This window comes from Geotrypetes seraphini, chromosome 1 (genome assembly GCF_902459505.1).
Source record: "Geotrypetes seraphini chromosome 1, aGeoSer1.1, whole genome shotgun sequence".
Classification (NCBI taxonomy): Eukaryota; Metazoa; Chordata; class Amphibia; order Gymnophiona; family Dermophiidae; genus Geotrypetes; species Geotrypetes seraphini.
The window spans coordinates 381816976-381833150 of NC_047084.1; the positions used below are offsets into that span (position 1 = coordinate 381816976).

Consider the following 16175-nt stretch of genomic DNA (forward strand, 5'->3'; position numbering starts at 1 on the left):
ATAGGACAGATTGTTGGGTCTTGTGCAGCTACATCTTTTTCCTTGTGTTTCATGTAGCTGCCATCATCGTCACCTTGTAACACACCTCCCAGGGTCTCACAACACACCAGTATGCCATAACACCTTGGTTGAGAAATCGCTGATTTAAGCTATTTTACATATAATGTAGACTACATATATCCATTTGTTGACAGATCTACCTTGTTGTCCTCCTAGAAGTCTCTCTACACCTTTGATTAACTTATGTCGGTGACCATAAGCATTAATTCCAATCTCTTTTAATTCTTCATGGCCCATGTCTACCAGAACATCAAGGGTTATCTGAAAAGTTAAAGAAAATGTTTTAATATTTCAGTTTGTTTCTCTAGGTACTTCAGAGTACAATTCAAAACTTTAAGTAAAAGTTGGGAAAAAAGAGATTATGTCCTTACCTTGATAATATCTTTTCCAGTAGATAGGTGTGTCATTCTGGACAAGCGGGCTATCTCCCCATGGCCGTGAGCCATATGCAGAAGGAATCTACTCTGGATTTTTTTCTATGATCCTCCTACTTCACTGGGAGCTCTGCTGCCACTTGCACTTAGTACCCAAGCAAGCAAGAGCTCCATCAAAATTATGTGAAGGACAAAAATGGGAACGTTCCCAAACAAATCAACTGTTCTGCTCAAACATAATAATACTTGAACATTCAATGAACAAGTAACAGTCAACAGAAGCATCAAAGGAGCTCAGGTAGTATCTCTGCAGACGCCAAGAACACATTATACAGAATTCTTCTGGGCACAAAGGGCTGACTGGTATCCAATATACATACTTGGAGAAGAACAATCAGGATGGACAGGGCAGGGGTCCAGAATAACACACCTATCTACTGGAAAAGATATTATCAAGGTAAGGACAATCTCTTTTTCCAGTGCAGTAGGTGTGGGGTCCAGCGTGAGATTAACGCATGCTGGAGAGGATGCATGTGGGCCCTTGCCCAAGGGACATCTTACCATGACTGCCATGGACCCCAGGACTTGAAGATAGTCCCACACTGATGGAGCCAACTTATCCAAGCTTCTGTCTGTGAGTCCCTGGTAGATAGCTGGCAGTTGTGTCGAATATGATTCCCAGATACTCCAGGGATTCAGTCGGTGTCAAATTGCTCTTTTGGTAATTCACAATCCAGCCCAGGTCTCAGATCACCTGATCCACTGTGCACTGACTTTTGGACAATGAGGGGGCCCTATCAGCCAGTCATCCAGGTATGGATACACTTGCAGTCTCATCTTGCACAGGTGAGCTGCTACCACAACCATCACCTTGGTGAAGGTGCAAGGAGCTGTTGCCAGGCTGAAGGGTAGAGCTGAAAATTGATAATGATTTTCCAGAGTGCTGTATTTACATGAGTAAGGTCCAGAATGGGTCTACAATCGTCGGAGTCTTTCTTTGGCATGATAAAGTATATGGAGTATCTCCCTGAGTTCGAGTGTTCAGGCGGCACAGGCTCTATGGCCTGAATATCTAGCAACTTTCTCACAGTGGCTTGAACCTTGTCTGCCTTTTACAGGCGCCTTGCAGGAGAGTCCACAAACCAATCCATTAGCGACTGGGCAAATTCCAGCTTGAAGCCAGTCCAAATGACATCCAGAAGCCAGTGCAAAAATGCTGAAAGCCTGCCTTTCTTGGGCTGGCATCATTACAACCTCTTGGTAAATGGAGCAGCATGGGAAGTGGAGGCCTAGTTGTGCCTGGATCCAGAAAACCTCTGCCTGTAGCCCTGGGAGAATCTCTATGATGTGGAACTGGAATAATGTTGAGGGCGCCTGAAGCCACAAAAATTAACATGCCCTGAGCCTCTGGAGGTCTTGGGTCTATGGTCCACTATGCAGTTCATGAGCTCATACTTGCCTTTATCAAATAACAGCTACCCTTTAAAAGGGAGCCTGGCAAGAGTAACTTTAGAGGTGGAATCACCAGCCCATTGTCTGATCCAGAGCATTCTATGAGCAGAAATGGAATAAGCTGATGCTTTACCCAGGACCCATATAATGTCATATAGAATGTCAGCTACATAATCCACACCAGATAAAAGTAGCTGGGGGGGGGGAAGATTATCTCCCTCACTCTCCAAAGTGTGTAGTCTGGACAGACAAGCACGTGTGACAAAAGATGCTGCCGAGGCAGCTTTGACTCCCAAAGCCACTGCCTCGAAAAGTCTCCCGAGTACTACATTTACTTGGTGGTCCTGCATCTCTTTTGAGCACTACATCGCCTTCACTCAGAAGGGAGGTGTGCTTGGTAACTTGAGCAATCAAGGAATACACTTTAAGCTGACTAAAAGGTTGACACTCCTGTGCCATAGGATACATAGGATACAGCCTTGACATGGTTCTTGCTACTTTGAGAGACCCCTCCGGAGAATCCCACTGTTCTGAGATGCCAGGGAAATGCAGAACACTGGACCCTCACTCTACACATGAGGGAGTAGGAGGTAGAAGAAGCTGGCTGTGTGTCTAAATTCAACTCATGAAGAAAGTCCAAATAAAATCTGGTAAGGCAGCAGACTTAAATAAATGCAGAACCATGGGAATGTCCCCAGGTTCTGAAGCTAAAATAGGATTTAAAGTGCCAGCATACAGTCCCAGGTCCCCTGCCATGGGAGGAGCATCTGCAGAAAATAAGTGATCAGTAAGATTATCATCATCATCTGTATCCCCTGGAGACAGGTCTCCCAAGTACTTAACAGCGGCAGACTGTGAAGATGTGCCTACGAAGGCTATGTCTCAATGAGGCAAATCCTACACACAGCGGGACTGCGCAGAAGCACTGCTCTTGTGAAAGGCTTTCCACAAAACTATCAAGAAGTCTGAAAAGACATCTGTACCAGGGAGCGCTGAAGTTACCCTGTGATGACTCTACTTTGCGTTTCTAGGGCTTGGGGCATCTGCATCCTTACACGCAGAACGGTCACTGTTTTCTAGATCCCGAAAACAGTAAAGGCTGTCCCAGTGGGCTAGCCGCCCTTTTTGACATCTGAGTATGCAGAGGCGAGGTTAAGCTGGCTGTTCCTGCCTCTCCAATCTGCGCTATGCGGCATGTGGCGCAAGGATGCTCATGCGGCACAGAATTTGCACAATCCTGGCATGAATCTCGGGTAACAGAGCCTAAGGACTCCATCCCAACCAATTTTGAGGCATAAATTGAAGTTTTGGAAGTGCAGGGAACTTTTGAAAAAGAGATTGCTAAAAATCCAAAATGGCCATCAAGATTTTCACGCCTAAAAATGGTAACCCCTCCACCCAACTAACTGAATTTAAAAAACAGTGAATTTACGATTTTTCAGGAGGGGGGAAGCAAGAAGAACACACAGGAACTCTAAAAATATTATTTTTCAGGACCCCCCCCCCCCCCACTCCCAATACACCTCAGAGGCTGTAATAGCCTTATTCACTGTGACCTGTGCTGGCAATATGCTGCAGCCTGCCTCTGCTCTTTACAGTAGCTGGAAAGGAGAAGAATCACTGCCTCATGCTGGAAATGCTTCTTCAACGCTGATCTCTGGGCAGCCAGTCAGATATGGCGTCTGACCGCATTCTTGTGGACTGACGGATACGCTAACAAAAGGAGGGAAGCAAAAATTGCAGCCGGCACCCTGCAAGACATCACTGAGCTTCCTATGGAAGCTTAACAGCCTGCACTCAAACCCCTGCTAAGCAGTAGGTGAAGGACAGCCCTGAGCTCTAAAAATACTTGTGCAGGCTGGATAAAGGTACCACCAAGGATTGGCCTGTCAGCTGCAGACCTTAGTCTGCTTCTTCTCTACACAAGCAGAGCTGATACCAAGTTGAAAGCTCCAAGCACTGAAAACACCGAATAAAAGTCAAAAACACCAAATAAAATAAGAAAAAGGGAGAGCAGAATAGAAACACTCCTTCCAGTTTGTGTGCAGAAGGGAAAACCTGCAGATAGCAGTAGAGCTCCCAGTGAAAAAGGAGGATCACAGAAAAAATCTGGAATGGATTTCTTCTGCATATGGCACGTGGCCATGGAGAGAACTCGTTTGTTTAGAATGACACACCTACTACACTGGAAATATATATATATATATATATATATATATATATATATATATATCTTAGACAACTGAATTAAAGTGAATTGAAAATAATGTTCAGCCCGTTTGCCTTTATTTCTCTCACTTCCCATCTGTCCTCAGCCTATCTGCCCCTCTCTTTCTCTCTCTCTCATTTGCCCATGTAGTTCAAATTCCTGATTATTTGACACATGCAGGAGAGAAGCAGGAGGCTTGGGTGAAAGAAATGGCATTTTATAGCACCAGTCTTCTGTCAGTGGGAGCAGGGAAAGAGGGAGCTGCACAGAAATGCAAGTTGTTTTTTAATCGTGATTACTGATGTCATTAGTGAAGGGACAGTAGGAGCACTTTTGAATATAGCAGAAACTTCTGTACTGATTGGACCTGGTGCAGCTGGTACCCTTCTCCTCCACTGCTTACTCCAAACTTTGTCCCTTCTATCTTGCTGCGCCATATGCATGGAACAAACTGCCTGAGTCTTTATGTCAGGTACTGTCTCTAGCAGTATTCAAATTCAAGCTATAAACCCACTTTTTTGATGCTGCTTTCAACTCCTAACACCCACTCGCCACAAAAGTACCTATGTGTATTCTATCGTTCTCTTTAAGAATCTCCCCAACCCCCCTATATGTTCTGTCTGTCCAAATTAGATTGCAAGCTCTTCTGAGCAGGGACCACCTGTTGCAAGTTGAATGTACAGCGCTGTGTATGCTTTTCAGTGCTATAGAAATGATAAATAGTAGTAGTAGTTGCACCAGCTGCCTTCCCCAAGTACCCTCTGTCACTGATGATGATCTAAGCACACTAAATACACACCAGGAAAATATGTATCAAACTAATACATAATAGTAGATACAGAGAAGATTAGGTTCTTATCTCAGTAATCTTTTTTCCTGTAGGGAGGGACAGGAGTCCTGACTATTGGGTTCTTCCCCCCCCCCCCCCACCTGCGATGATTGCAGAAGGCATCATTTACATTTTTCTTCAATTCCGCCTCCTTGTATCACTGGGCAGTGCCTCAGTCCCTCAGTACATCCCAAAGCAATAGATAACCTCTAGGAAGGAGAAATAACAAGAAGGGCAAGGGAAACTTCCCAATATGTTAAGTCTTTTCTGCTCTGCAATGAGAAACTTATTAACTCAAATTAAAATAACTTTATTCTTTTATACCGCCATCACTAGCAGTTCTAGGCAGTTTACATAAAAGAGTACTGAACATTCAGTGAAGAGTGCAACAGTATAAAATATATTATTACTTCCTCGAAGGGGAGTTTACATTATGATGATTAAAAACGATCATTTAAGACAAAGCAATAAAAATACATGCTACTGTATCAGGACCTTCTAATATAGGTAATAAATTTACCAAAACAATTAGTTTACTAGTTCCTAGTACATAGTTCTGTAGTGAAATACATAATTAAGATTTCAAGACCTTCAGGTTTAAGTAATAAATTTATCGAAAAAATTAGTCTTCACTAATTTTCAAAAGGAACAGTATGACGAGGCTTGATGGATGCATTCACCTAACCAAGTTTGCAATTTGTCTGCTTGAAATGCAAGCGTCCGATCCAAGAACGTCTTATAGCGGCAGGATTTTATCTTGGGATAGGAAAAAAGATGGAAATTACGGGTATCCCTTGTAGGCCTGTACAACTCAAAATGGGAGAAAAGGTAAATCGGAGACAATCCAAATATCAATTTGAAGCCTATGTAAGCAAATTTAAATAAAATCCTTGCTTCAATGGGTAACCAATGTAATTGGCGGTAATACAGATTAACATGATCCTGCTTTCTCAAACCAAATATTAATTTGATGGCTGTATTTTTGATTACTCTCAATCTTTTTAGATTCTTTTTGAAAGATCCTAGATAAATTATATTACAATAATCCAATAAAGATAGAATCATTGTCTGTACTAACAGTCTAAACCAGTGTTCTTCAACTGCTGGTCCGCAGAAATTTTCTGCCAGTCTGTGTAGGGCTAGCGAGATTGGTGCACAAAAACTCCTGCCGGTCTGTGCAGAGCCAGCGAGATCAGGGGGGCCTGATTCAGTACTTGCCTACAGCAGCGCAGCGATTCACTTAGGCAGCCTTGGGACTTTTGCTGAGTTGCGACCTGCCTCTGATGATACAACTTCCTCTTTCCTCAGAGGCTGACGCGACCTATCAAAGGACCCAAGGCTGCCTAAGTGAATCTCTGCACTGCTGCAGGCAAGTACTGAGAGCTGTCGGGAGGGAAGGGGAGGAAGCCACTGTTGGAGGCTGGGAAGCTATTGGCAAGGGAAAATAAAGGGAGAGTTGCTACTGGACCTGGAGGGAGGGAGAAGGAGAGATGCTGCTGGAAGGGAAGGGAAGGGAAGGGAAGAGAGTTACTGTTGGATAGAGGGAGGAGGGAAAGAAAAGGAAAAAAGGAAGGAAACAGCTGGCAGGAAGATTAGAGGAAGGAAAGGGGTTAGGTGGAATGGAGAGATCAGATGCTGGAAAGGGGAGAGACAGAGGAATGAGAAAGTAGAGAGAGAATGATGCTGGAAAGGGGGTCAGCAGAGAAATAAGGAGAGAGGGACAAAGATGCTAGATCTGGTGTAGGAGAGATAAAAATGAAGAGATCAGTGAAGCTGGAATGAATCATGTGAAAAGGAGCGAGGAGAAGCAGGCTGGATGGAAAGGGGAGAGGGGCATAGAAAGAAGGCAGATACCATATGGAAGTGGGGGGGAGAGAACAGACAGTGGATGGAAGGGGCAGATGCTGGATTGAAGAAACAGAGAGTGCAGACACTGAAAGGAAGAGAGTAAAAAGAAGGTGAAAGCAGAAGCCAGAGACAACAAAAGGTAGAAAAAAATAATTTTATTTCTATTTTGTGATTAGAATTCAGATTTAAAATATGTATCCTGCTAGAACTGGTGTTAGACAGCAAAGCCCAGGCAGTGCTTCTTTAGCTTCCAGCTGGCTTAGGGCTCTCTCTGACCAGGGGACAGTTGCCCTAGTTGCACTCTCCTAACACTATTCCTGTCATGTGTGACTGCGGTATTCTGTTAGCATGATATTTCTGTGTAGCATTCTGTAATAATTTGGCTTATTCAGTTTTCTTGATAGTAGAGGGGATATATGTGAAGGGGAGGGGAGACAGGGGTTTTGTTGATCCTTGCTCTGTATTATTTGTATTTATAAAATGATAATTGTACAGAATATTGTTTCTTTTTATACTTTAATAAAATACGTTCAATATTAAATCATAACTATTTGAGGCTTGTGCGAATGGGATCAGATGGTTTACGGGGACCAAGCTTGTGGGGATGGGTTTTTTAAATTTCAGACGTAGTAGTTTGCTGGTCCACAAAATAATTATTTTATTTCCGCCAGTCCATAGGTATAAAAAGGTTGAAGAACACTGGTCTAAACGATGCACAGTTGAAGTATTTTTTAAGGGTCCGCAATTTCCACAAAACAAAAAAGCATTTCTTTACCAGTAAATCTGTATGTTCGATCAGAGTTAGGTGACGATCTAGTGCAACTCCCAGGATTTTAATAGAGGTCGCTATTGGATATTCATGTCTGTTAAGTTGAATTGATGTATCTGTAATTTTTTCATTTGGGCTGGCGAGAAAGAATCTAGTTTTATCGGTATTACGTTTTAGCTTAAAATTGTTAGTACAATGTTTGATCTGGTTTCAACAGTATTAAGATAGTAATAGTGAATGCATCTGCATTTTATTATTCATTTTAGCCCTTGTGTCTCTTCTGCTTTTCTCTGCATTTTTTCCACTCTTTCCAGGGTCTCCTGTCCATTTGACATTTCTTCTATCTTTTGTACACCATCCATCTTCCCTCTCTTTCCCTATCCATTCTGTTTGGCATCTCCCCTCTGTGTTCCTGTCCCTATCTTCCCCCTGTTTTCAGCATCTCCCTCTCCCCTGCATCTGTTCCTCTATCCCTTTCCCTTTCCTTGTGATCAGCATTGCCACTATGTACCCCATCTACTTCTCCCAATGTCCAGTATTATTTCTGTGTCCCTTTCCCCTCTCCGTCCAGCATTACCCCTCTCTGTCCCTATGTCCCAGTAAAAACAAGGAGCATGGGTACAAATTGTTAGGTATAACATTGGGGAAGAGCGAACAAGAAAAAGACCTGGGAGTACTGATAGATAGAACCCTGAAGCCATCGGCTCAATGTGCAGCGGCGGCAAAGAAAGCTAACAGGATATTAGGCATGATAAAGAAAGGAATCACGAGTAGATCAAGGGAGGTCATAATGCCGCTTTATAGAGCAATGGTCAGACCACACCTGGAATACTGTGTCCAACACTGGTCTCCATACCTGAAGAAGGATATAACACTACTGGAGAGGGTGCAGAGGAGAGCGACGAAGCTAGTAAAAGGTATGGAGAACTTGAGCTACAAAGATCGCCTCAGAAAACTGGGACTATTCACCCTTGAGAAGAGAAGACTGAGAGGGGATCTGATAGAGACTTTTAAATTGCTAAAAGGGATCGACATAATGGAGCAAACTCACTCACCAGCAGGGGGAAAGGATGGTGAGCAAGAAACAGCGTTATTCACATTGGCAAATGTAACCTAGTCTCGGACCAGAGGTCATGGCCTGAAGCTGAGAGGGGACACGGCCAGGACAAACGTCAGAAAGTTCTGCTTCACACAGCGAGTAGTGAACGCCTGGAACTCTCTCCCGAAAGAGCTGTTGGAAGAAACCACCATTCTAGGATTTAAGGGAAAATTGGATGCACATCTTCTTGCAGAAGACATTGAGGGATACGAGTGACCATTGTATTCACCAGGGTGTGCCTGGCTGAGCCTCCGCGTGTGCGGATCGCCGGACTAGATGGACCCCAGGTCTGATCCGGTGCATGCATTTCTTATGTTCCCTCCATTCCAAGCATCTCTGTTCTTTGTCTCTCATCCCAGTCGTCTCTTTCCTTCTTCTCACATCTCCCCCACCCTGGGGCCAGTATCTTTCCCTGTAGCCCCCTCTCTTTTTTTCCCCAATCGAATCTCTCCCATCCCATCCAGTGTCTCTTCCCTTCCTCAGCCTTGTCTCTTTCTCTCACCCTGAGTCCACCACCTCTCTCTATCTGTTCCTTCCTCTTCCTTCCCCCTCTTGGGTTTAGCAGCAACTCTTCTTGCCCATCACTTCCTCCTCACCCCTCTATGAAGCAGTACCTGCTTAAATTTTCTAAGGCATTCCACCCCGTTCTTTCCATTGTGTTGCCAATACACATCCTAGCAGCCATTATACCAATTCTCATGATTTTAGCATATACTCCCCTCTACTTCCTGGGGCATAGTATTAATTAAAGCCACATTTATAGTATGGGGGAACTTCTTTGCAGTAATTATCCCAAACATCTTATCTCAGAATTCAACAATTACCACACACCCCACCCCACATGTTCATACATCTGCTCTTCCCCATACTTCCCATTCCCTATGCCCATTTTCTTAAACAGTTGAGCAGGAGTATAGTACCAGTTTGTCAACATTTTATACCATTCCGCACCACCCACCCTAGTCAACAATAATTTAGAAATTTGCAAGAAAATGTCTTCTCACTTCTGAATGCTTATCCTTTTCCCATATCTTACTCCCATGATCTAGGGTACTCTAATGCTTACATATGATATTGTTCCTCTCTTAAGCCTAGAGGCTACCAAATTCTTAAATGCCAACCTTCCCTATTTCAGTTATAAGTATAGAAAGACAGTGTATTCTTCCAAGTGACCTCTTGCGAAGCTTCTCAAACCTCCAAACTTTCTCCCAATCCCTACCATGTGCTCTAAACGTGTAATTCAGCCACTCCCTCCCACAAAGTAAATTTCTGGATCCCTCCCTGGTTCAAAATCTTCACTTTGTCGGCAGCTTCTTCCTGAAGAATCTGTTCTTCAGAACGAGTTGAGGGGTTGATGTAGGGTTTGCCTGTTGGGAAGAAAAAGAAGAGGATGAAGAGACTGTAAAACATAGAAGATCCCCCCACCCTTTTACAATCTCTTCATCCTCTTCTTTTTCTTCCCAACAGGCAAACCCTACATCAACCCCTCAACTCGTTCTGAAGAACAGATTCCAGATTCTTCAGGAAGAAGCTGCCGACAAAGTACAGGAACAGGCCCAGCACGAAGAACTCGAAGAACAAGAGCAGGCCCAACACGCAACCCCATCTGCTGACCGACTTCCCCCCCAACGGAAGAAGCGCAGAGTTATAGTCATTGGGGACTCCATGCTGAGGGGCACCGAAGGACCAATCTGCAGACCGGATGCACAATCAAGAGAGGTTTGCTGTCTGCCTGGTGCCAAAATACGGGACATCACCACCAGCCTAGGGAAATTACTTACACCTCATGACCATTTTCCTATGCTTCTTATCCATATAGGTACGAATGACACTGCCAGGAACACCCCAGAAACCATCGCCAGAGACTTCGGAGCCTTGGGTGAGAGGCTGAAGCAGACAAGTGCGCAGGTAGTCTTCTCATCAATCCTACCAGTTAGAGGCAAGGGAAGAGCCAGAGATGAATGCATCCTGAGAACGAACGAATGGCTACGAGGATGGTGTCGAGATATGAACTTCGGATTCCTGGATCACAGAGAGGCGCTGCAAGGACTACAGGGACCAGACGGACTCCATTTGACCAGCAGAGGTAAGAACATCTTCGGACACCGACTAGCCCGCCTACTTCGCAGGGCTTTAAACTAGGTAAGTTGGGGGAGGGGGCCTACTCATATACTGGGGTGGAAAGGAACTATCCTGATGGGACGAGTCGACACTCAGATTCCGAGGTAAGGACCCAATATGCAAACAGTTCTCTTGGAGCCACACAGACTCAGTCAGGGATAGCCTTACAGGGATTCAGCAAACACAAAGTGTGGAGGGCCATGTATGTTAATGCACACAGTTTAGGCAATAAAATTCTAGAACTAGAAACTGAAATAAGGGATGCCAACCTGGACGTGGTGGCAATATCCGAGACTTGGTTCACTGACGCACCTGGGTGGGATATGGCTATACCGGGGTACAATCTACTTCGTCAGGACAGAGAGGGCAGGTTAGGTGGAGGGGTAGCACTATACATTAAAGAAGACATCAAAACTACCAGGATCACTGATGTCAAGTATACCGGGGAGTCCCTCTGGGTTAACCTGGCACGAGGTAGTAAAAAATGCCTGTATCTTGGTGTGGTATACAGACCTCCAAGACAACCGGAAAACATGGACGCAGAATTAATTGAAGACATAGAGAATATAACTCTACGGGGTGACACTGTGCTGCTAGGGGACTTCAACATGCCTGATGCAGACTGGAAGACATTTTCAGCAGCAACCAGCAGCAGCAGGAGGCTTCTGAACTCCATAAAAGGAGTACATCTCAAACAGATGGTAACGGAGCCCACTAGGGCCCAGACGATCCTAGACCTGGTACTCACAAACGGGGAAAGCATCTCAGAGGTCTCGGTAGGAGATACGCTAGCCTCCAGCGACCATAACATGGTATGGTTCAACATTGGGAAAGGATCCCCTAAATCAATTACAAAAACAAAGGTGCTCAAATTTCAGGGCGCCGACTTCGCACGTATGGGAGATCACGTTCATCAGACGCTACAGGACCAAGCAGAGACCGGCAATGTGGAAACTATGTGGTCGTACCTGAAATCATCCATACACGAAGCAACTAATCGCTACATAAAATCAGTAGATAAACGGCAAAGAAACAACAAACCCCAATGGATCACTGAAGAGATCTCACTCCTCATTAAGGAGAAGAAAAAAGCATTTCTTTCCTACAAACGCACCCAGAGAAGAGAAACTAAAGTAGAATATAAGACCAGATCTGCAGCGGTCAAAACAGCAGTTAGGGAGGCCAAACGTCGAGTGGAAGAAACTCTGGCAAAAAACATTAAAAAAGGGGACAAATCCTTCTTTAGGTATATCAGCGATAGGAAAAGGAACACAGACGGTATAGTACGCCTTAGACAACCGGACGGAAACTACGCGGTGGCGGATTCAGAAAAAGCAGAACTACTAAATGAATATTTCTGCTCAGTCTTCACCTGCGAAGCACCGGGACACGGACCACAGTTGATGATAATACAAGACGTGGATGACCCGTTTCAGAATTTTGAGTTCACTCCTGGGGACGTCTACAACGAACTGGCAAGGCTAAAGGTAAACAAGGCCATGGGACCGGACAATTTACACCCAAGAGTGCTCAGAGAATTGAGAGATGTCCTGGCAGAACCGTTGGCGGTGCTCTTCAATCTCTCACTAAGTACGGGGAAAGTTCCGTTGGACTGGAAAACAGCCAACGTCGTTCCTCTACATAAAAAGGGTTGCAAGGCTAAGGCTGCGAACTATAGACCGGTAAGCCTCACCTCAATAGTGTGCAAACTCATGGAAACACTAATTAAGTACAAATTAGATACGATCCTGAACGAGGGTAATCTCCGGGATCCCAGCCAACATGGATTCACCAAGGGTAGGTCATGCCAGTCCAATCTAATAAGCTTCTTTGACTGGGTAACAAGAAGACTAGACTCAGGAGAGTCCTTGGACGTCGTGTACCTGGACTTCAGCAAAGCGTTTGACAGCGTCCCACACCGCAGGCTGCTGAACAAGATGAAATCTATGGGATTAGGAGAGACTCTAACTGCATGGGTTAAAGATTGGCTTAGTGGCAGACTTCAGAGGGTGGTGGTCAACGGTACCCTTTCTAAAATGTCGGAGGTGACCAGCGGAGTGCCACAGGGTTCGGTCCTGGGCCCACTCCTCTTCAACATATTCATTAAGGATCTGACTCAAGGGCTCCAAGGTAAGGTAACCTTATTCGCTGATGACGCCAAACTATGCAATGTAGTAAACGGCTGTAATCTTCAGGATGCTATGGAGCAAGACCTGCGTACTTTAGAAAGTTGGTCCTTGATCTGGCAGCTGGGCTTCAACGCCAAGAAATGTAAGGTCATGCATCTCGGCAACGGAAATCCTTGCAGAACTTACACCCTGAATGGAGAAACTTTAGCCAGGACTACGGCAGAACGAGACTTAGGAGTAATCATCAGTGCTGACATGAAAGCAGCCACTCAAGTGGAGAAGGCTTCATCTAAAGCACGGCAAATGATAGGTTGTATCAAGAGAAGCTTCGTCAACAGGAAACCTGAAGTCATGATGCCACTGTACAGAGCCATGGTGAGACCGCATCTGGAATACTGTGTTCAATTCTGGAGGCCACATTACCGTAAGGATGTGCTCAGAGTTGAATCGGTTCAGCGGATGGCCACCAGGATGGTCTCGGGGCTAAAGGGTCTCCCGTACGAAGAAAGACTGAGCAAATTGCAGCTCTACACTCTCGAGGAGCGTAGGGAGAGGGGAGACATGATTGAGACATTTAAGTACATCACGGGACGGGTAGAGGTGGAAGATGATATCTTTCTTCTCAGGGGACCCTCGACCACAAGAGGACATCCGCTCAAGCTCAGGGGAGGGAAGTTTCGTGGAGACACCAGGAAATACTTCTTCACGGAGAGAGTGATTGAGCATTGGAACGAGCTTCCAGTGCAGGTGGTCGAGGCACGCAGCATCTCAGACTTCAAGAATAAATGGGATACCTATGTGGGATCCCTACGAGGTCATGCCAAGGGATAGGGTCACTAGGACTGAATGAGCGGGTCAGTAGAGTGACAGTATAATTACAATTATTCTTTAGGGGGTCAGTAGACTTAAGAGGGTGGGTAAATAGTGTGGGCATACTTGATGGGCTATGGCCCTTATCTGCCGTCATCTTTCTATGTTTCTATATTTTATAGGGGTATAAAATACATTTGTCTTCCTCATTTATGAAAGGAAATGATTTGAAACTGGCATATGACCCTATGTTTGTTGTGTTATATTCATGCCTAAACCAACTGCAACAGTGTAGAAAATGCATTAATTACTCTCAGTTCAAGAGGACTTCAAGGGCAGGAAGAAAAGTGATGTTTAATTAGAAAGGAAGGAGGGCTGGGAGTCCAAAATAGACAAAATTACTACTATGCTGAGTCTCTAATCTACAAAATTACTACTATGCTGCACAGTTAAGAACCCTGTTAGAATGGCAAACCAAAGCAGTGGGTGGTAGTAAAGCAGGAGAACCTAAAGGAGAATTCTCTTCAACATCTACCATGAATTGTTGAGAGTAAGGGGGTGGGGAGCTCAAAATAAGTATTTTTTATTGAACCTTCATACTTAAGGTGGAGTTAATGTCTCCCTTGCATCTTTGGAATCAATAACATGTAGGAGACGGTCAAAGTACATAATCCAAAGCAAACAGTAAAAAAAGCACCAGGGACCATCCAGATAGGGACAATCAAATCAAGTTTATTGCCGGACCCAGGAATCAGAAAATATGTTGAATAAAATCCCTACTCTTCTCCTGAGTGGAATGAGTGATCACACTGAGAAGGAAGATTTCCTTTATAAGTATCACCTGATATGGAAAGTTCAACTGTCACAAGATTGTGCTTGTATCAAGGAACAGTAAACTTAGAGTAAACATCTAGAATCTAAAAACTGTATGCTTTCCTGACAAGTATACTCTTTCTTAATGCTGTGATCTTACCAGGTACTAATGATACTAATTTTAGCATCTTAAGCCTGAAATCTTAAACCCACTTTAAAGGTAATTAATATTACCAGATAACAAGTTTACAGATCAATGATTTAGAATTAATAGGCTCTAACCTTTGCAGAAATTATTGGAATTACAAAATAGCAATATTGCATCCCCCAAATCAGTGGCCTAAAACTACTTGATAGTAAAGGCACTTCCGTATTCTTCTGAAACATCTCCCAAATTTTTTCATAAGACGGTATTGAAACAATCAAGTTGAACTCAAACTATATTTCACATCCCACATTTCTGTTCCTTATAAGCTTATGAATGCTGAATTTCAGTAATTAGCATGTAGATGTATACCAAATATAGCCAAATATACCCTTACCTGTTCCGTTTCAAAAATATCCCGAAGGTGATCTAGACCAAGACTTTTCAGGAACTGATTTATGTTCATGTCAAGACAAGTGACTACAACAAAAGAAAGAAAGATTATTGAAGGTAGAAACCTAATCTTCCAATTAGTCCCTATAGGATGCCATAAGCTAAGTGTTCAATCCCTTCCCGCAATCTGGGAGTTGCAGAAATCCAAACACTTTTCTGAGCACATGCTCCTTCCCCTCAGAGTGAGAGCTAGAGCCATCTCCAGTTGAATCCCAAAACCAAGCAACAAATCTGAACAAATCCATGACAAGAGGGGTACGGGGGAAGATCCCCAGCAACATAAACAATTTCTGAATTGGAATGAATTGCAAAACATGAAACAAGTAATAAACAGGCACAAAGGCAACCCAGAAAAAACATAGTGTAGAACTAACCTACTGTGTGCAATGAGCACCCACAAGAGACAGTCTTCAGTTAAGCATACTCACAGAGGCGGAAAACTTCCCACAGGAACTGTCAACTGGTTGGAAAGTCTTCAAGCCTGCAAAGAGAATAACTGAGGCAGAAAGAAGCAGATATTCCAAACATCTGAGCGTACACAGAGAGCAGGTCATATGGAATCCTACAGGGACTAACAGAAAGAAGATTATCAAGGCAGAAACCTAATCTTCCATTCTGTTATGTCCCTTCTGGATGCCATATGTTAGGTGATGTACAAAAGCAATGGTAGCAGCTAGAGAGGGACAGAAGAGCCTGCCCTTTACACCGAGGCCCCAAAAATGGCATCCAAACAATGCGCCACATCTACTCAGTAAAATCGGGTAATGGTATGAGGAAAAGACCAAGTAGCTGCCCTGCAAATTCTATCTGGATGAATCGTGTGAAACTCTGCCCATGATGCAGCAACACTTCTAGTCAAGTGGACTTTAAGAGAAACTGGCGGCTGCTTGCAGTGAGCGATATAAGTAGTGGAAAATGGCCAGTTGAACCCATCGAGTGATCGAAGACTTGAACGCCGGTCAACCACATCGAGGCATAGCAGTCAGGGCAAAGAGGAGATCAGATTTCTGGAAAGCATTAGCTCTCTCCAAATTATAATGGAGCAAGACTCTCCTGACATCCAA

At 44.2% G+C, this 16175-nt stretch overlaps 1 protein-coding gene across 1 annotated transcript in view; it reads right to left on the reverse strand.

The window, feature by feature from the left end:
• The window catches only part of TNKS (tankyrase), a 498734-nt gene that overhangs the window by 72097 nt on the left and 410462 nt on the right, over nucleotides 1–16175 (reverse strand). The window contains exons 20-21 of the mRNA XM_033915990.1: nucleotides 15056–15138; nucleotides 201–321 (exon numbers count right to left, since the gene is read on the reverse strand). Coding sequence (XP_033771881.1) covers nucleotides 201–321; nucleotides 15056–15138 — 204 coding nt within the window. The remainder of the gene's footprint in view (nucleotides 1–200; nucleotides 322–15055; nucleotides 15139–16175) is intronic.